Source organism: Anser anser (genome assembly GCF_964211835.1).
Source record: "Anser anser genome assembly, contig: HAP1_SCAFFOLD_46, whole genome shotgun sequence".
In the NCBI taxonomy this organism is placed as follows: domain Eukaryota; kingdom Metazoa; phylum Chordata; class Aves; order Anseriformes; family Anatidae; genus Anser; species Anser anser.
Genome location: NW_028153973.1, coordinates 1,430,510 through 1,444,575, shown reverse-complemented (window position 1 = coordinate 1,444,575; position 14,066 = coordinate 1,430,510). Strand labels below are relative to the sequence as shown.

Genomic DNA, 14,066 nt, shown 5'->3' with positions numbered 1-14,066 from the left:
GGGGGGAGGGGGGCAAGACAGCCTTAAATAAAATACGAATATAAAAAGTGTTATAAATAGCTGAGTGCCTAATAGAATTACAATCAAAGTTTACAATTTATTAAATGCATAGAGGCAAGCAAGCAGCGCTGGGTGCGCCGGGAGTCTCTGCTCCCCCAGGACGCACACCTGTTACGTAAGGCGGCTGGTTTTGATGCTCCCAGGCTAATACATATTCATTACTACTTCGAGAAGAGGCAGGGTTATTAGAATTGGTTTCCGGAATCCGAAACCCCTCCCAGGGGCGCCTGCGTACCAGTCTCTGGTGGTCTCTCGGGGCTTGCTCGGGCTGAATGCTGGTTGTCTTCCTCTCAGGCTTTTGTCCTTCAATTGTCCTTCAGCTCCCCCTTCCTCCTCGTTTGGGAGCCTCTACGCCGGATTTCAGAAACTCTAGCAACATCCCCTGCAGTAGTCAGCACTTTTCCCTAAAAACCTGTTGTGGTTTAACCCGGCTGGCAGCTGAACACCACACAGCCATTCGCTCACCCTCCCCCCTCCCTCTCTGGGATGGGGGAGAGAAACGGGAAAGTGAAGCCGGTGAGTTGAGATAAAGACAGTTTATTAAGACAGGAATATAATAATAACAATAATAATAATAATAGTGACAATGATAATAGTATTAACAATAATAATGTGTAAGAAAACAAGTGATGCACAATGGAATTGCTCACCACCCGCGGACCGATGCCCAGCCTATTCCCGAGCAGCCGGCCCCCCCACCCCGGACAGCCACCCCTATATATTGTTTAGCATGACGTCAGATGGTATGGAATACCCCTTTGGCCAGTTTGGGTCAGCTGTCCTGGGTCTGTCCCCTCCCAGCTCCTGCTGCACCCCCAGCCTGCTCGCTGGCAGGACAGAGCGAGAAGCCGAAAAGTCCTTGGCCTGGTGTAAACACTGCTCTGCAACAATTAAAACATCAGCATGTTATCAGCGCTCTTCTCATCCTAATCCAAAACATAGCACCCTACCAGCTACTATGAGCTACTTAACTCTGTCCTAACTGGAACCAGGACAGATATCCACCCCTTATTCCATACCATTTATGTCATGCTCAGGTTACACTCTGTCCAATACATTCTAATTAATCACCATTTTCATCTATGATATATAGCAATCATGGTAGTGATGACATACATTATTATATAATAATTAACATACTACAATTCAACTCATAGGCTATTCTCACCCAGTATCAAATCCCCTTGAGGTACACACCGGACCTCCCCATTCTTTTGCATTACCCACCAAGTGCATCCAGGTCCCTGAGCAAAAGCAATTCCACGAATGGGTTTGCCTTTTCCTGAGGCAGGAGTAGCCCGGACTGTTTTACCCAGCATGTTTCTTACGTGCACTACAGGAACTTTATCCCCTTCTACAGTGCGTAACAGGTTTGATTGGGCAGGTCCAGCTCGGTTGGCAGATCCCCTGGTATTGACTAACCAGGTGGCCTTTGCCAAATGTGTATCCCAATTTTTGAATGTCCCAGCACCCATTGCTTTCAGCGTAGTCTTCAACAGTCCATTGTATCGTTCAACTTTTCCAGAGGGTGGTGCATGATAGGGGATGTGATACACCCACTCAATACCATGTTCTTTGGCCCAAGTGTCTATAAGGTTGTTTCGGAAATGAGTCCCGTTGTCTGACTCAATTCTCTCTGGGGTGCCATGTCGCCATAAGACTTGCTTTTCAAGGCCCAGGATAGTGTTCCGGGCGGTGGCATGGGGCACAGGATATGTTTCCAGCCATCCGGTGGTTGCTTCCACCATTGTAAGTACGTGGCGCTTGCCGTTGCGGGTTTGAGGGAGTGTGATGTAATCAATCTGCCAGGCCTCTCCATATTTATATTTCAGCCATCGTCCTCCATACCAAAGAGGTTTTGACCGTTTGGCTTGCTTGATTGCAGCACATGTTTCACAGTCATGAATAACCTGTGCTATAGTGTCCATGGTCAGGTCCACCCCTCGATCACGAGCCCATCTGTAGGTTGCATCTCTACCTTGATGGCCTGAGGTGTCATGGGCCCATCGGGCTATAAATAATTCACCTTTATGTTGCCAGTCCAGGTCCACCTGAGCCACTTCAATCTTAGCAGCCTGATCCACCTGCTGGTGGTTTTGATGTTCTTCAGTAGCCCGATTCTTGGGCACATGAGCATCTACATGGCATACCTTTACAACCAGGTTCTCTACCCGGGCAGCAATATCTTGCCACAATGCCGCAGCCCAGATGGGCTTGCCCCTGCGCTGCTAGTTGTTCTGCTTCCATTGCTGTAACCACCCCCACAGGGCATTTGCTACCATCCATGAATCAGTATAGAGATAGAGAACTGGCCACTTTTCTCGTTCAGCAATATCTAAAGCCAGCTGAATGGCTTTCACTTCTGCAAACTGACTCGATTCACCTTCTCCCTCAGCAGCTTCTGCAACTCGTCGTGTAGGACTCCATACAGCAGCTTTCCATCTCCGATGCTTTCCCACAATACGACAGGACCCGTCAGTGAACAAGGCATATGTCTTCTCATTTTCCGGTAGCTTGTTGTACAGTGGGGCTTCTTCAGCACGAACCACCTCCTCCTCTGATGATATCCCAAAGTATTTGCCTTCTGGCCAGTCCATAATCACCTCCAAGATTCCTGGGCGACTGGGGTTTCCTATTCGAGCCCGCTGAGTAATCAGTGCAACCCACTTGCTCCATGTAGCATCAGTTGCATGATGTGTAGAGGGGACCGTTCCTTTGAACATCCAGCCTAGTACCGGCAGTCGGGGTGCCAGGAGGAGCTGCGCTTCAGTACCGACCACTTCCGAAGCAGATCGAACTCCTTCATATGCTGCCAATATCTCCTTTTCAGTTGGAGTATAGCGGGCTTCAGATCCTCTGTATCCCCGACTCCAAAACCCCAGGGGTCGACCTCGAGTTTCCCCAGGTTCTTTCTGCCAGAGGCTCCAGGTGGGACCATTCTCCCCGGCTGCGGTGTAGAGCACATTCTTTACATCTGGTCCTGTTCGGACTGGCCCGAGGGCTACTGCATGAACTATTTCCTGCTTAATTTGTTCAAAGGCTTGTCGTTGCTCAGGGCCCCATTCAAAAGCATTCTTCTTACGGGTTACTTGGTAGAGCGGGTTTACAATCAGACTGTAATTTGGAATATGCATTCTCCAAAACCCCACGACACCTAGGAAAGTTTGTGTTTCTTTTTTGCTAGTTGGTGGAGACATAGCTGTTATTTTGCTGATCACATCCATTGGGATTTGACGACGTCCATCTTGCCATTTTATTCCTAAAAACTGGATCTCTCGTGCAGGTCCTTTAACTTTATTCTGTTTTATGGCAAAACCGGCCTTCAGAAGGATTTGGACTATTTTCTTCCCTTTCTCGAAAACTTCTTCTGCAGTGTCACCCCACACAATGATGTCATCGATGTACTGCAGGTGTTCAGGAGCTTCCCCCTGCTCCAGCGCAGACTGGATCAGTCCATGGCAAATGGTAGGGCTGTGTTTCCACCCCTGGGGCAGCCGATTCCAAGTATATTGGACTCCCCTCCAAGTGAAAGCAAACTGTGGCCTGCACTGTGCTGCTAGAGGGATGGAGAAAAATGCATTAGCGATATCAATTGTGGCATACCACTTGGCTGCCTTTGATTCCAGTTCATACTGGAGTTCTAGCATGTCCGGCACTGCAGCACTCAGTGGTGGCGTGACTTCGTTCAGGCCACGATAGTCCACTGTTAGTCTCCACTCACCATTAGACTTTCGCACTGGCCATATGGGACTATTAAAAGGTGAATGAGTCTTGCTGATCACTCCTTGGCTCTCCAGTTGACGAATTAGCTTATGGATGGGACTCAGGGAGTCTCGGTTGGTGCGATATTGCCACCGGTGCACAGTTGTGGTAGCGATCGGCACTTGCTGTTCTTCAACCCTCAGCAACCCCACAACAGAAGGGTCCTCTGAGAGACCAGGCAAGGTAGACAACTGTTTAATGTCCTCTGTCTCCAAGGCAGCTATGCCAAAAGCCCAGCAGAACCCTTTTGGGTCCTTGAAATATCCTCTTCTAAGATAGTCTATGCCAAGGATGCACGGAGCATCTGGGCCAGTCACAATACGGTGCTTTTGCCACTCATTGCCGGTTAGACTCACTTCAGCCTCCAATACAGTTAACTGCTGGGATCCCCCTGTCACACCATAAATACAGATGGGCTCTGGCCCTGTATAGCTTGATGGCATTAGAGTACATTGTGCACCGGTGTCTACCAAAGCCTTATACTTCTGTGCGTCTGACGTGCCAGGCCATCGAATCCACACAGTCCAATAAACTCGATTGTCCCTTTCCTCCCCCTGTCTGGAGGCAGGGCCCCTCTAGTCCTGGTCAGAATCTTCGTTTCTGTGTCTAAAGGACTGCCTGCTGGAAGTTGGAGCAGCAAACTTTTCAGAGAATTCCTTTTTCCCAATTGTTTTCCTTTGCAATTCACGTACCCATGCCTCTAGGGTCGCAGTAGATTTTCCATCCCATTTTCTCATGTCCTCTCCATGGTCACGTAGGTAAAACCACAGGGTGGCGCGGTGTGTGTGCCCACCATATTGTCTTCCTTGCATAGATGAATGTTTACCCCTAATAGCTGAGACACTGGTTTGTACAGGTGGGGAGGAAAATAATCTCTCTTCAAGTTGGTGGATCTTTTCAGAAAGTTTCTCCAAAGTATTCTCTTTTAGCTGGTGGACACTGGTTCGTGCAGGTGGAGGGGAAGATAAATTCTCTTTAAGTTGGTGGACCTCTTCAGAGAGTTTCTCCACAGCCGAGACACAGGCCTGTAGGGAAGAGGAGAGATTTCCTTCGTACTGCTGGAGTAATTTAGCCACTTCATTCACTGGGGGATTCTCCTCCGCTTTCCAGGCTATTATTGCCAATGAGCTGGCATATGATGATGGTGCACTCCGTACAAACTTCCGCCACATAGGTGGTGTACACTGGACTGCATCTGGATCTGCGGATGTTTGTGCGTCGTCTAGGTCCTTATAAATTACTTCCCGTATGGCCAATTCCCTCAGGTACTGAATTCCCTTCTCCATGGTGGTCCATTTGCCTGGTAGACATACAAGTTCTTCCTTGAAGGGATACCTTTCCTGCACAGCTGACAGGAGACGCCTCCAGAGACTGCGAGATCGTGCTCCATCTCCAATTGCTTTGTCAATGCATGCATCCCTAGCAAGGGATCCCAGCCGCCTGGCTTCCTTGCCCTCTAATTCCACATAATTGGCTCCAGTGTCCCAGCACCGGAGCAGCCAGGTGACAAGCTGCTCACCTATACAGCGACCAAAATCTTTTCGCACATCTCGTAGCTCACGCTGGTATAGAGTCCGGGTAATTACTGTTGATTTTTCGACATCCCCATTCTCATCTTCAGTCTCCTGCACCTTTGATGGCCCAGCCTCGTCTTCACTATGCCCAGACTTAGCAGAAGACTGTTTGCGTTGTAAACGACCTGAGCCTCTATACCATTTCTTCACCTTGTCTACAGGGGCAACTTGCACTGCTACAGCTCGTTTCTCTAACCCAGACACAGGGTCTGCCACAGGGGTTGGAATACCCTCTGCGGGGTCAACTTGCACTGCTACAGCTCGTTTCTCTGACCCAGACACAGGAGTGGGAGCAGCTGCAGGAGCTGGAGCGGCTGCAGGGGCTGGAGCGGCTGCAGGAGCTGGAGCTGGAGCGGCTGCAGGAGCTGGAGCGGCTGCAGGAGCTGGAACTGGAACGGCTGCAGGAGCTGGAACTGGAGTGGCTGCAGGAGCTGGAGCGGCTGCAGGAGCTGGAGCGGCTGCAGGAGCTGGAACTGGAGCGGCTGCAGGAGCTGGAGCGGCTGCAGGAGCTGGAGCGGCTGCAGGAGCTGCAGCTGGAGTGGCTGCAGGAGCTGGAGCTGGAGCGGCTGCAGGAGCTGGAGCGGCTGCAGGAGCTGGAACTGGAATGGCTGCAGGAGCAGGAGCGGCTGCAGGAGCTGGAGCGGCTGCAGGAGCTGGAGCTAGGTTGCTAGTAGCATCAATTGCAGCTCGATAGGCACAAGCCAGACCCCAGCATGCTACAGTGATTTGTGTCACTTTGGAACTGCCAGAGTCATGACACCTTTTTTTCAAGCATTCTGCCAGCTTTTTAGGATTTTGCAGTTGTTCAGGGGTGAATGTCCAAAACACTGGAGGTGACCACTGCTCTAGAAACCTGCCCATATCCTCCCACACTCCCTGCCACTCGCAACTATCCCGCCTCAAGACAGATCTCCGGATGAGATTCCTAAGTAGTTGTTTAACCCTCAACAAAACCTGAAGCGCATTCAGGAGACATAACAACAAGAGCAGGCTGGTCTGAGTATCCCAAGGATATTCAACATCTCGGAGAACCACCGTAACTAGCTCGGGGGATAAGAGGGTGGTGGTGAAGGAGAAAGGGAGAGTGAACAGGTAGGGAAACATGTCTTCCCCTGTCCCCTTCACAGATGGGCTCCCTAACGAAAACAGGCAATAGGTGTAATTGCTAATAGTTTCCGAGATATGGTTTCCAAAGTATAGAGTCGACGTCAGTGCTGAGTACAAATACCAGGTTAAAGTCGTGACCAGATATTTCATCATTTCATAAGCCATTGTTACACCGCACAGTACCATAACAATCTTAAACCAGGGCCCGGAAAGGATAAACAGTGCAACAGGGAGCACATACAGAAAGTAACGCACCATAAAACTCAATTTGGAATACAGGTATAGCAGACTGGAGATTAAGGCAATCAACATCGTGACTAGCAACTATTAAGCAGGTCCAATACTTATACCAATATTAGTTTAACACACTCTGGTCAGATTTGTCGATATCTCAACCCTTCGTGCCCCACGTTGGGCGCCAAAAGGACTGTTGTGGTTTAACCTGGCTGGCAGCTAAACACCACACAGCCGTTCGCTCACCCTCCCCCCTCCCTCTCTGGGATGGGGGAGAGAAACAGGAAAGTGAAGCCGGTGAGTTGAGATAAAGACAGTTTATTAAGACAGGAATATAATAATAACAATAATAATAATAATAGTGATAATGATAATAGTATTAACAATAATAATGTGTAAGAAAACAAGTGATGCACAATGGAATTGCTCACCACCCGCGGACCGATGCCCAGCCTATTCCCGAGCAGCCGGCCCCCCCACCCCGGACAGCCACCCCTATATATTGTTTAGCATGACGTCAGATGGTATGGAATACCCCTTTGGCCAGTTTGGGTCAGCTGTCCTGGGTCTGTCCCCTCCCAGCTCCTGCTGCACCCCCAGCCTGCTCGCTGGCAGGACAGAGCGAGAAGCCGAAAAGTCCTTGGCCTGGTGTAAACACTGCTCTGCAACAATTAAAACATCAGCATGTTATCAGCGCTCTTCTCATCCTAATCCAAAACATAGCACCCTACCAGCTACTATGAGGGAAAATTAACTCTGTCCTAACTGGAACCAGGACAAAACCCCTTTGTTCTCTTATCACCTAGACCCGGGCCTCAATGTTAACCCTTCAAATCCCTTAGTGACACGAATTGCTGGACCATTCCTTACAAAAGGAAGGATAAAATATGTAGAGGAGCAATGGCACACGTGAAAGCCCAGCGCCGCGGGCAGAGGCAGCGAAGGTTGACGGCAGAACAGTGCTCGGTTTGAACACGGAGAGGGAAAGCGAGGGGAAGGTGGCCGAAGCCGGCCGCAGTCTCTGAGCTCTCCTCCTCCTGATTGTTTTCTCTCAAAGCCATTTCTGTCTGTGTGCGGGCACCCGGAGCCGGCAGAAGTCCCCGTGAAGTCCTTCGGCAGGACGGAGGGCTGCGTGGGCTCCAGTGAGAGAGGGAGTTAGGAGAATCTTATCAAGTAGAGATAGAGCGCTGACAGCGTTAAACTAGGATGCTACTTAGTGTCTTTGCTAACTATGGTGCATTGTGCCAATTAACTAAAGCAAGAAGCCTTGGGCCCCTTACCAAGGTCAGTCTCCTAATAAGAGAGTGAGCCTGTCTTAAGAAACTGGGAGAAACTGGTCCTGCAGATGGACAAGAGCCAAGGAGCAACTGAGTCTGTGCAAAGACAAGAGGTCAACTAGCGGTGACGAGGAAGAGTCATCAATCTTCATGCCCACGACCTCCCGTGCTGCCCAGCGCTGAATAAACATACCTACTTTACAGTCTCACTGATTGTGGAGTCCCTTTTCCGCAAGTCACTAGCAGCGGTTTCTTCCGCAGAGGTTTTCCCAGAGCCGCTTCAAAGCTTCCCTCGCGGAGCTGGGGCGTCGCAGGGGGTCGTCAAAGCACGCACGCACACACACACACACGCACACACACACACACACAGGCGTTGTTGTCCAAACAGAAAGTATTTACAACAAATTCGACAAGCGGTTTTCCTCTGCCAGCAGCAAATGCCTGAGGGCCCCTACAGCTTCACAAATCATAGCACAAAGAGCCTAAAGTTCCTCTAAAATTTAGGGAAATGATTCAAAATAGATCTGCTAGGGGAAAACGATCACTGGCGGCAGGGTACACAATACACGCGAGTCTCAGCTCTCCTCCGCAGGGTCAGTGCCCACGCCCAAGTGCGACGCTGATGGCACCCGAACATTTGCTGTAGCAGGCAGCAGAGCCAGCAGCTCAGGGGAGCAATTTTAAAAACCAGGAGGCACTTAAACCAACCCTTAATTGACCCAGTTACTGCAGGAGAGTCCCGACTACTCGCCCTGGAGTCCTACTGTCACCAGCAAAAAGCACCAACCAAAGCTTGGGGGAACTTTGGTACAGCACAAGAGAAGGGAGTGGGGGTAGCGTAGCCGTATCGCAGAGCTGCTGCTTTTCACACCATTTTATCATCCCTGATAATTGAAAGTAAGGCCGGGTGGGCTGACCCCACCACCACCACTCCTGGCAGCATGTTTGGTCCACAACGCTAGAATAATTATTTTGCTCCCTCCCGTCCCTACAGCTTCATCATCTGAAAAGATTACAGTCAAAACAATGGCATACACAAATAAAAGTCAAGAGTTGACATAGTAACTCCGGGATTTGGGTATCAACTGTCCGAGAAATCAGAACACCCAGGCTTCAAAATGTGCCCAACATCGAGCTGTGCCAAGGGGGGGCGGAAGGAAGAAGCTTTCCGTTTAAGCCTTCAGAGCATCGCTCCATCACTACGTCAATTCACAGCCACCACAGCGTGCCGATGGACATCTTTCTGTGCCAAAAGAAACAAGTGCTTTGTCCTCTTGATATCAAAGGTAGCCACCTATAGTTACGGAACCATGCACAAGACCTTAACTCTGACCAGCAGGAAAACTTAGGACAACTGAGTGCAGATCCTGCCAATTTCTACCAGTTCCAACTGTGCTTTAAGTCTCATTGCAAAGCCTCAGTTAGAAAAAGGATCACCTCGGGGTATCCAACAAGAAGAAGAGTTTTTTTTTTTTTTTTTTTTTTTTTTTTTTTTTTTTTTTTAATATACCATAGGACTATGCAGTTCAATCATCAATCATCTTGGAAAGCTCAAGGAGGAGGTCATCCTCATCCTTCCCTGGGTCCAAGTCGAGCTCGGCTTCCAGTATGCTGTCTGAGAGTTCCCAAAGTAGCATCTCTAAATCCTCGTCTACAGATACGGGCGCGTTGCCTGTGGAACTCAGCCGGCGTGTCCTTGCTTCTTCTAGCTGGGAAGAAGCTGAAGTCGAGCTTGAGAACTCCATTGGCTCCACGGATTCTGCCTGGCTTCCAAGATGTGCTTCAGGTCTTGGCAGAGCAAGGAAGAGAACAATCAGTATATGCCATTTCTTAACGGGAAATCCCTTTTCTGCAAACCGGCTCTTAAAACCGTAGCCAACCCCTCCTGCACTTCAATCTTACCCAGGGATTGTTATTCAATTAACCCAGGGCTACATTTAGAGCCCAATATATTAGCAGGTACATTTTTCAGTTTGGGGGTTTCACTGTGAAGCCAGAGCACCCGGAGTCTAGCAAAGATGGTTCAATTTTTGTAGCAAGAGGCACTTTGCCACCTTGCTTAATTTTCCTGTAAAAATGTTAAGAAGTCTCCATCTGCAAATATCTGTTTACTAAGTTAGTCATTTTTCCCACAGCACACTCAGCAGAGTTTGCTCCCCACTACAGGAAGCTGATCTGCAGCCATCACTTCCCTCTGCTCTCCCTGCACTCTTGTCACCTGGTATGTTTGTTCGGGTGGCATTCTTGAGGACCAAAAGGCAGAGGACACTACTCATCATTTATCACCTCACGAGGAAGTAGAAGAACTTCACCTCATCCTCATTTAGGTATTCAGACAGAGCAAGAAGTCACTGGAAAGCTGTACCGACTTGCAGCATTTAAAGAAAGTAAGTCTAATTAAGCATTCCTGCTAGCTGCTAGAAAGTCATTTCACGTGACTTATTTATCTTATAAGATAAATAAGTGACTTATCCTCTGATGGATTTGGGCTTTAATTATCTCAGAACCCTCCTTTTTTCCCCACCTGTGACAGAACTTATGTTTCACTGGGGATATACACCGATTGAGAAAAAGAACAAGTTGTGGTCATCACCTGTTTTGGGGATTTTCTTCAAGTCTGGTGGCTGGGACGTGCTCCAGCGTGGCTGGAACAGCCTAGAAAGCAGCAAAACAGTGTTTAGGACTCATGGGTAAAAGATTCCTTACTAGCTTTTTCCTCCATGCTGCTTCTCCTCTGGCATTGCGGAGCCTTAGCCAAAATACAAAACCAAGGTGCTCCTGAAGAAAGTTAATATTCTCTTGGAGGTTACTAATGATCTTGTGTCTTTTAAGAACACAGCATTAATGGACAAAATCCTCCACACCAGAGAAATCACAGAATCACAGAGGACTAAGTAAATAGTGCCATTAATCTAATAAATATGGAAGGGTACTACAAGAATTCTGTAGGCAGCTACTGGATTTAAAAGGAAACAGAAGGCCTGTAGAACATTTGAGTTTTCCATCTTTTCTCCTAGAGGAGGGTATAAATTTTACAAGGGATCCATTTCTGCATTAGCCCCTGTCCTTACCATAGCTGCTTTTTTGGCTGGAGGTCCCATTGTGTCTGCATCGGAGGCAGTCCGTGGTTTCACAGCTGCTACAGCAGAGGGAAAACTGCCAGGTGCCTTACGTTTCAGTGCCTTCTTCTTGGGGGAAGCGACTTTCCCATCCCAAGGCTTCGCAAACATGTTAAAGTTGGCTAGAGTAAAAGGAAGAGAGAACTGATACAGTCTTGCTCTGCCTCATGAAAAATCCACGTTCTCTTCCTCATTTCCACGGCCCGTCTACACAGTTAACTGTATTTGGCCAGCAGAATTACACTGCCATTGCCTGGATTCTCAGCAATATCTTCCACATAGTAAACTCCGTCTACCAACAATCCATACAAAGGAACAAAGAAAGTGAATAGCTACAGTAAATCATAATCCAGGACGAGGGAAACTCAGACACAGAGCGATCCCAAGTGCAAGCAATACTCTAAGACGTTGTATGAAGTCTAGTAAGATTCACAAATGTTGACAGCTTTTGTATTTAAAGTCTTGCTCCCTCTAGGAAAGGAAAAGCAGCAGGTATAGTAAGACAAGAGAGTGTATGCAACTGTTGTACCAGCTTCCTCTCCCCTGCAGTGATGTCCCACAAAATTTATTAAGTTGTTCTACAAAATCCAAATTTGTAGAGTCATATTCTAGTCTCCCATTCCTGACCTAACGTCTGGCTGGCAGGAGAAGAATCGAAAGAAAGCTGGGTACTTGTTTTCTTTGTGTGTTTATTTCCTCGTGTCCTGTGAGACAGAGAGAAATGTTACAATGTGCAGTGCATGCAGCCTTTAAGCCCTCCTTATCTCCCTCACACAATCTCATTTTACAAAGTTGATATAATCTTAACAACGAGGCCTTTGATCCTCTGTCATTTTTGACAGAAACTGGCCTCCCACATTAAGACGCTGATGCATGCTTTACAAACACATACACGTGTCAAGTTAAGCAACACATGCCAAAGAGGAAGGTGAACTTGAACTCAACACAGGGAGGACTTCATACCATAAACAGATGGCAGAAAAAAACAGAATACCAAAATTAGACTAAAAAGCCCCTCAATGTGTTAATTTTCTAGTGGGAAATACAGAATACCATCACGTAATTAACGAAAACAGACATGGTTGCATGTTCTGGCCCTTCTTTGCCTTTGAACTTTGTAGCCTTAAACTCTTTTATCCTCCGCATTGAAGGAAAAACAAAGCAGATCCTGAGCAAACGGAACTTGCTCAATATGGGAAGCACCTCACCGGGGCAGGTATTAAAGCATCTTATTACCTGATAGCTTTGTGTTCCATAACGATTTCTGCCCGGCTGGGGCAGGTCCAGGTTGTGCTGGGGGAGCTGGCACATTTCCTCCACTCTGCTGCATCCGCAGAGCTTTCTCGCGCTTTATTTCTTCCAGGGTTTTAACACGCACTTCTCCTTCTGGCTTGGCTTTACCTGCCGGCTCCTTCGACTGCACTTTGCTGGGCCCGGAAAGAGTGAGCACACTCTGCTTCTTGGGCTCACCCTCAATTTTTGCCCCTGCGCTGGGATCTTTGGTTTTACCATGCCATTCAGCCTGGGCTTTGGCTTGACTTTCTCGAAGAGCTCTCTCACGACGGATTTCCTCCAGTGTTTTCACATGGATCTCTCCCTTTGGCTTAGCAGCCTTCCCTGTCATCATCAAGAAATGAGAAGCACCAGCATTTAAAGAGAGTCCAACAATAGTTTAAGTCTCCAAAATTTGTCACAGCACTAAGGAAAACTAAGCCTGAGCGTTCCCAATAACCCATCTTAGGACAATAGCCTAACATTCTCCTCCTCCTCTGAGCCACTTGTTGTATTTTGAAGACCAGCCCTATCCAGAGAGAGTTGCTACACAGAAATGCTAGTTTACTTGATTACTTTTTCAGACTGCATTTCAAATTCCTGCTCCCGGCAGTGGCTCTATTCTAATTGTATATGATGGTTCACAGAAGCAGCTTAAAACCTTGACAAGGCACAAGCGGAAAATAAACACACACCTAGAGCCAGATTTCTGATAGTGGCTGTCAGAAGAGCTTCAGCACTCGAGCAAGAGGAACCAGTACTTCTTCACTTCTTTCCCTTTCAAAGGAATTTGCACAACTCTAAACAATATAATTTATACACAGACTCCTATCGCACTACTGTCCACACGTGCCACTGTCAGCCTCTTTAAAGCTTCAGAAATTGCTTCTTACATAGCACTGTCCTCTAGAGCTCTTTCTTCTCGTTACTCTCCTGTTTTTCAGTTATCCCCCTATTTGCATACTGACACATTTTTTTCTTTCTCCTGCTACTGCACTTAACCTGAGCACCAAAGCTTTCCAGTACAACCAGGGACTTTCAGCATAAAAGCATGTTTTGAACAGAAGGCGGCAGCACCAGGAGGCTAACAGGGGTGAATTGCCTTCCGTCTTGCTTAACCTTCCAGTTTAGGAGTAATGAAATCAAAACAAAAGCATTAATTATTACCTTCCCCTGTAGACAGTGTCACAGTTCTCACCACTGTCCGGACATTTTCCTTTTCCGGAGCAGGAAAAATCATAGAATCGACGGGAGGAAGAGAAGATCTTGAAGGACCTTCTGCTCAGAGCAAGCAAAACATAAGGAAGTTTACCAAACAGAAAAAACTATCACGAAGAACAAAAAACTGTAATTATTCATTACTGTCAAACATACAGTGACCAGAGCATGCAAATAAGAGAGGTGACTAATTTGCCTCTGGTTGCCCTTGGAATTCCCATCTAGAATACCAGCTGGCTGAGAATCAGGTTGCTCGATGCCCCCAGCTAAACATGGAAGTCTATCCCTCAGGCAGCTCCCAGCCACCATCACCTGCCATTCTGAAGCCAATCAAATTTCACTTCTTTGGCAAATAGTTGGATTCACCAAAGCATAGCCAGCTACCCGGTATTACTGGAAGAATTTTTTTTTGAAAGAAAAATCATCACACAGGATGAAGGTGA

The 14,066-nt window shown here is 47.8% G+C and overlaps 1 protein-coding gene across 1 annotated transcript; it reads right to left on the bottom strand.

The window, feature by feature from the left end:
• Nucleotides 1-10,389: 10,389 nt before the first annotated feature.
• Nucleotides 10,390-13,537, bottom strand: LOC310891067 (zinc finger CCCH domain-containing protein 11A-like). The gene is made up of 3 exons (XM_083853361.1): nucleotides 12,370-13,537; nucleotides 11,086-11,255; nucleotides 10,390-10,669 (listed from the first exon to the last, which is right to left on the bottom strand). The coding sequence occupies exons 1-3, from the start codon at nucleotides 12,758-12,760 to the stop codon at nucleotides 10,604-10,606; spliced, it is 627 nt and encodes a 208-aa protein (XP_083709487.1). The 5' UTR covers nucleotides 12,761-13,537; the 3' UTR covers nucleotides 10,390-10,603.
• Nucleotides 13,538-14,066: the final 529 nt, after the last annotated feature.

Coding starts and splice junctions, on each gene's coding strand:
- LOC310891067 (XM_083853361.1), bottom strand. CDS start 12,760: ATGATGACAGGGAAGGCTGCTAAGCCAAAGGGAGAGATCCATGTGAAA. Junction 11,256..12,369: donor ATGGAACACAAAGCTATCAG/GTAATAAGATGC, acceptor CTTTTACTCTAG/CCAACTTTAACATGTTTGCG. Junction 10,670..11,085: donor CAGCCAAAAAAGCAGCTATG/GTAAGGACAGGG, acceptor GCTGCTTTCTAG/GCTGTTCCAGCCACGCTGGA.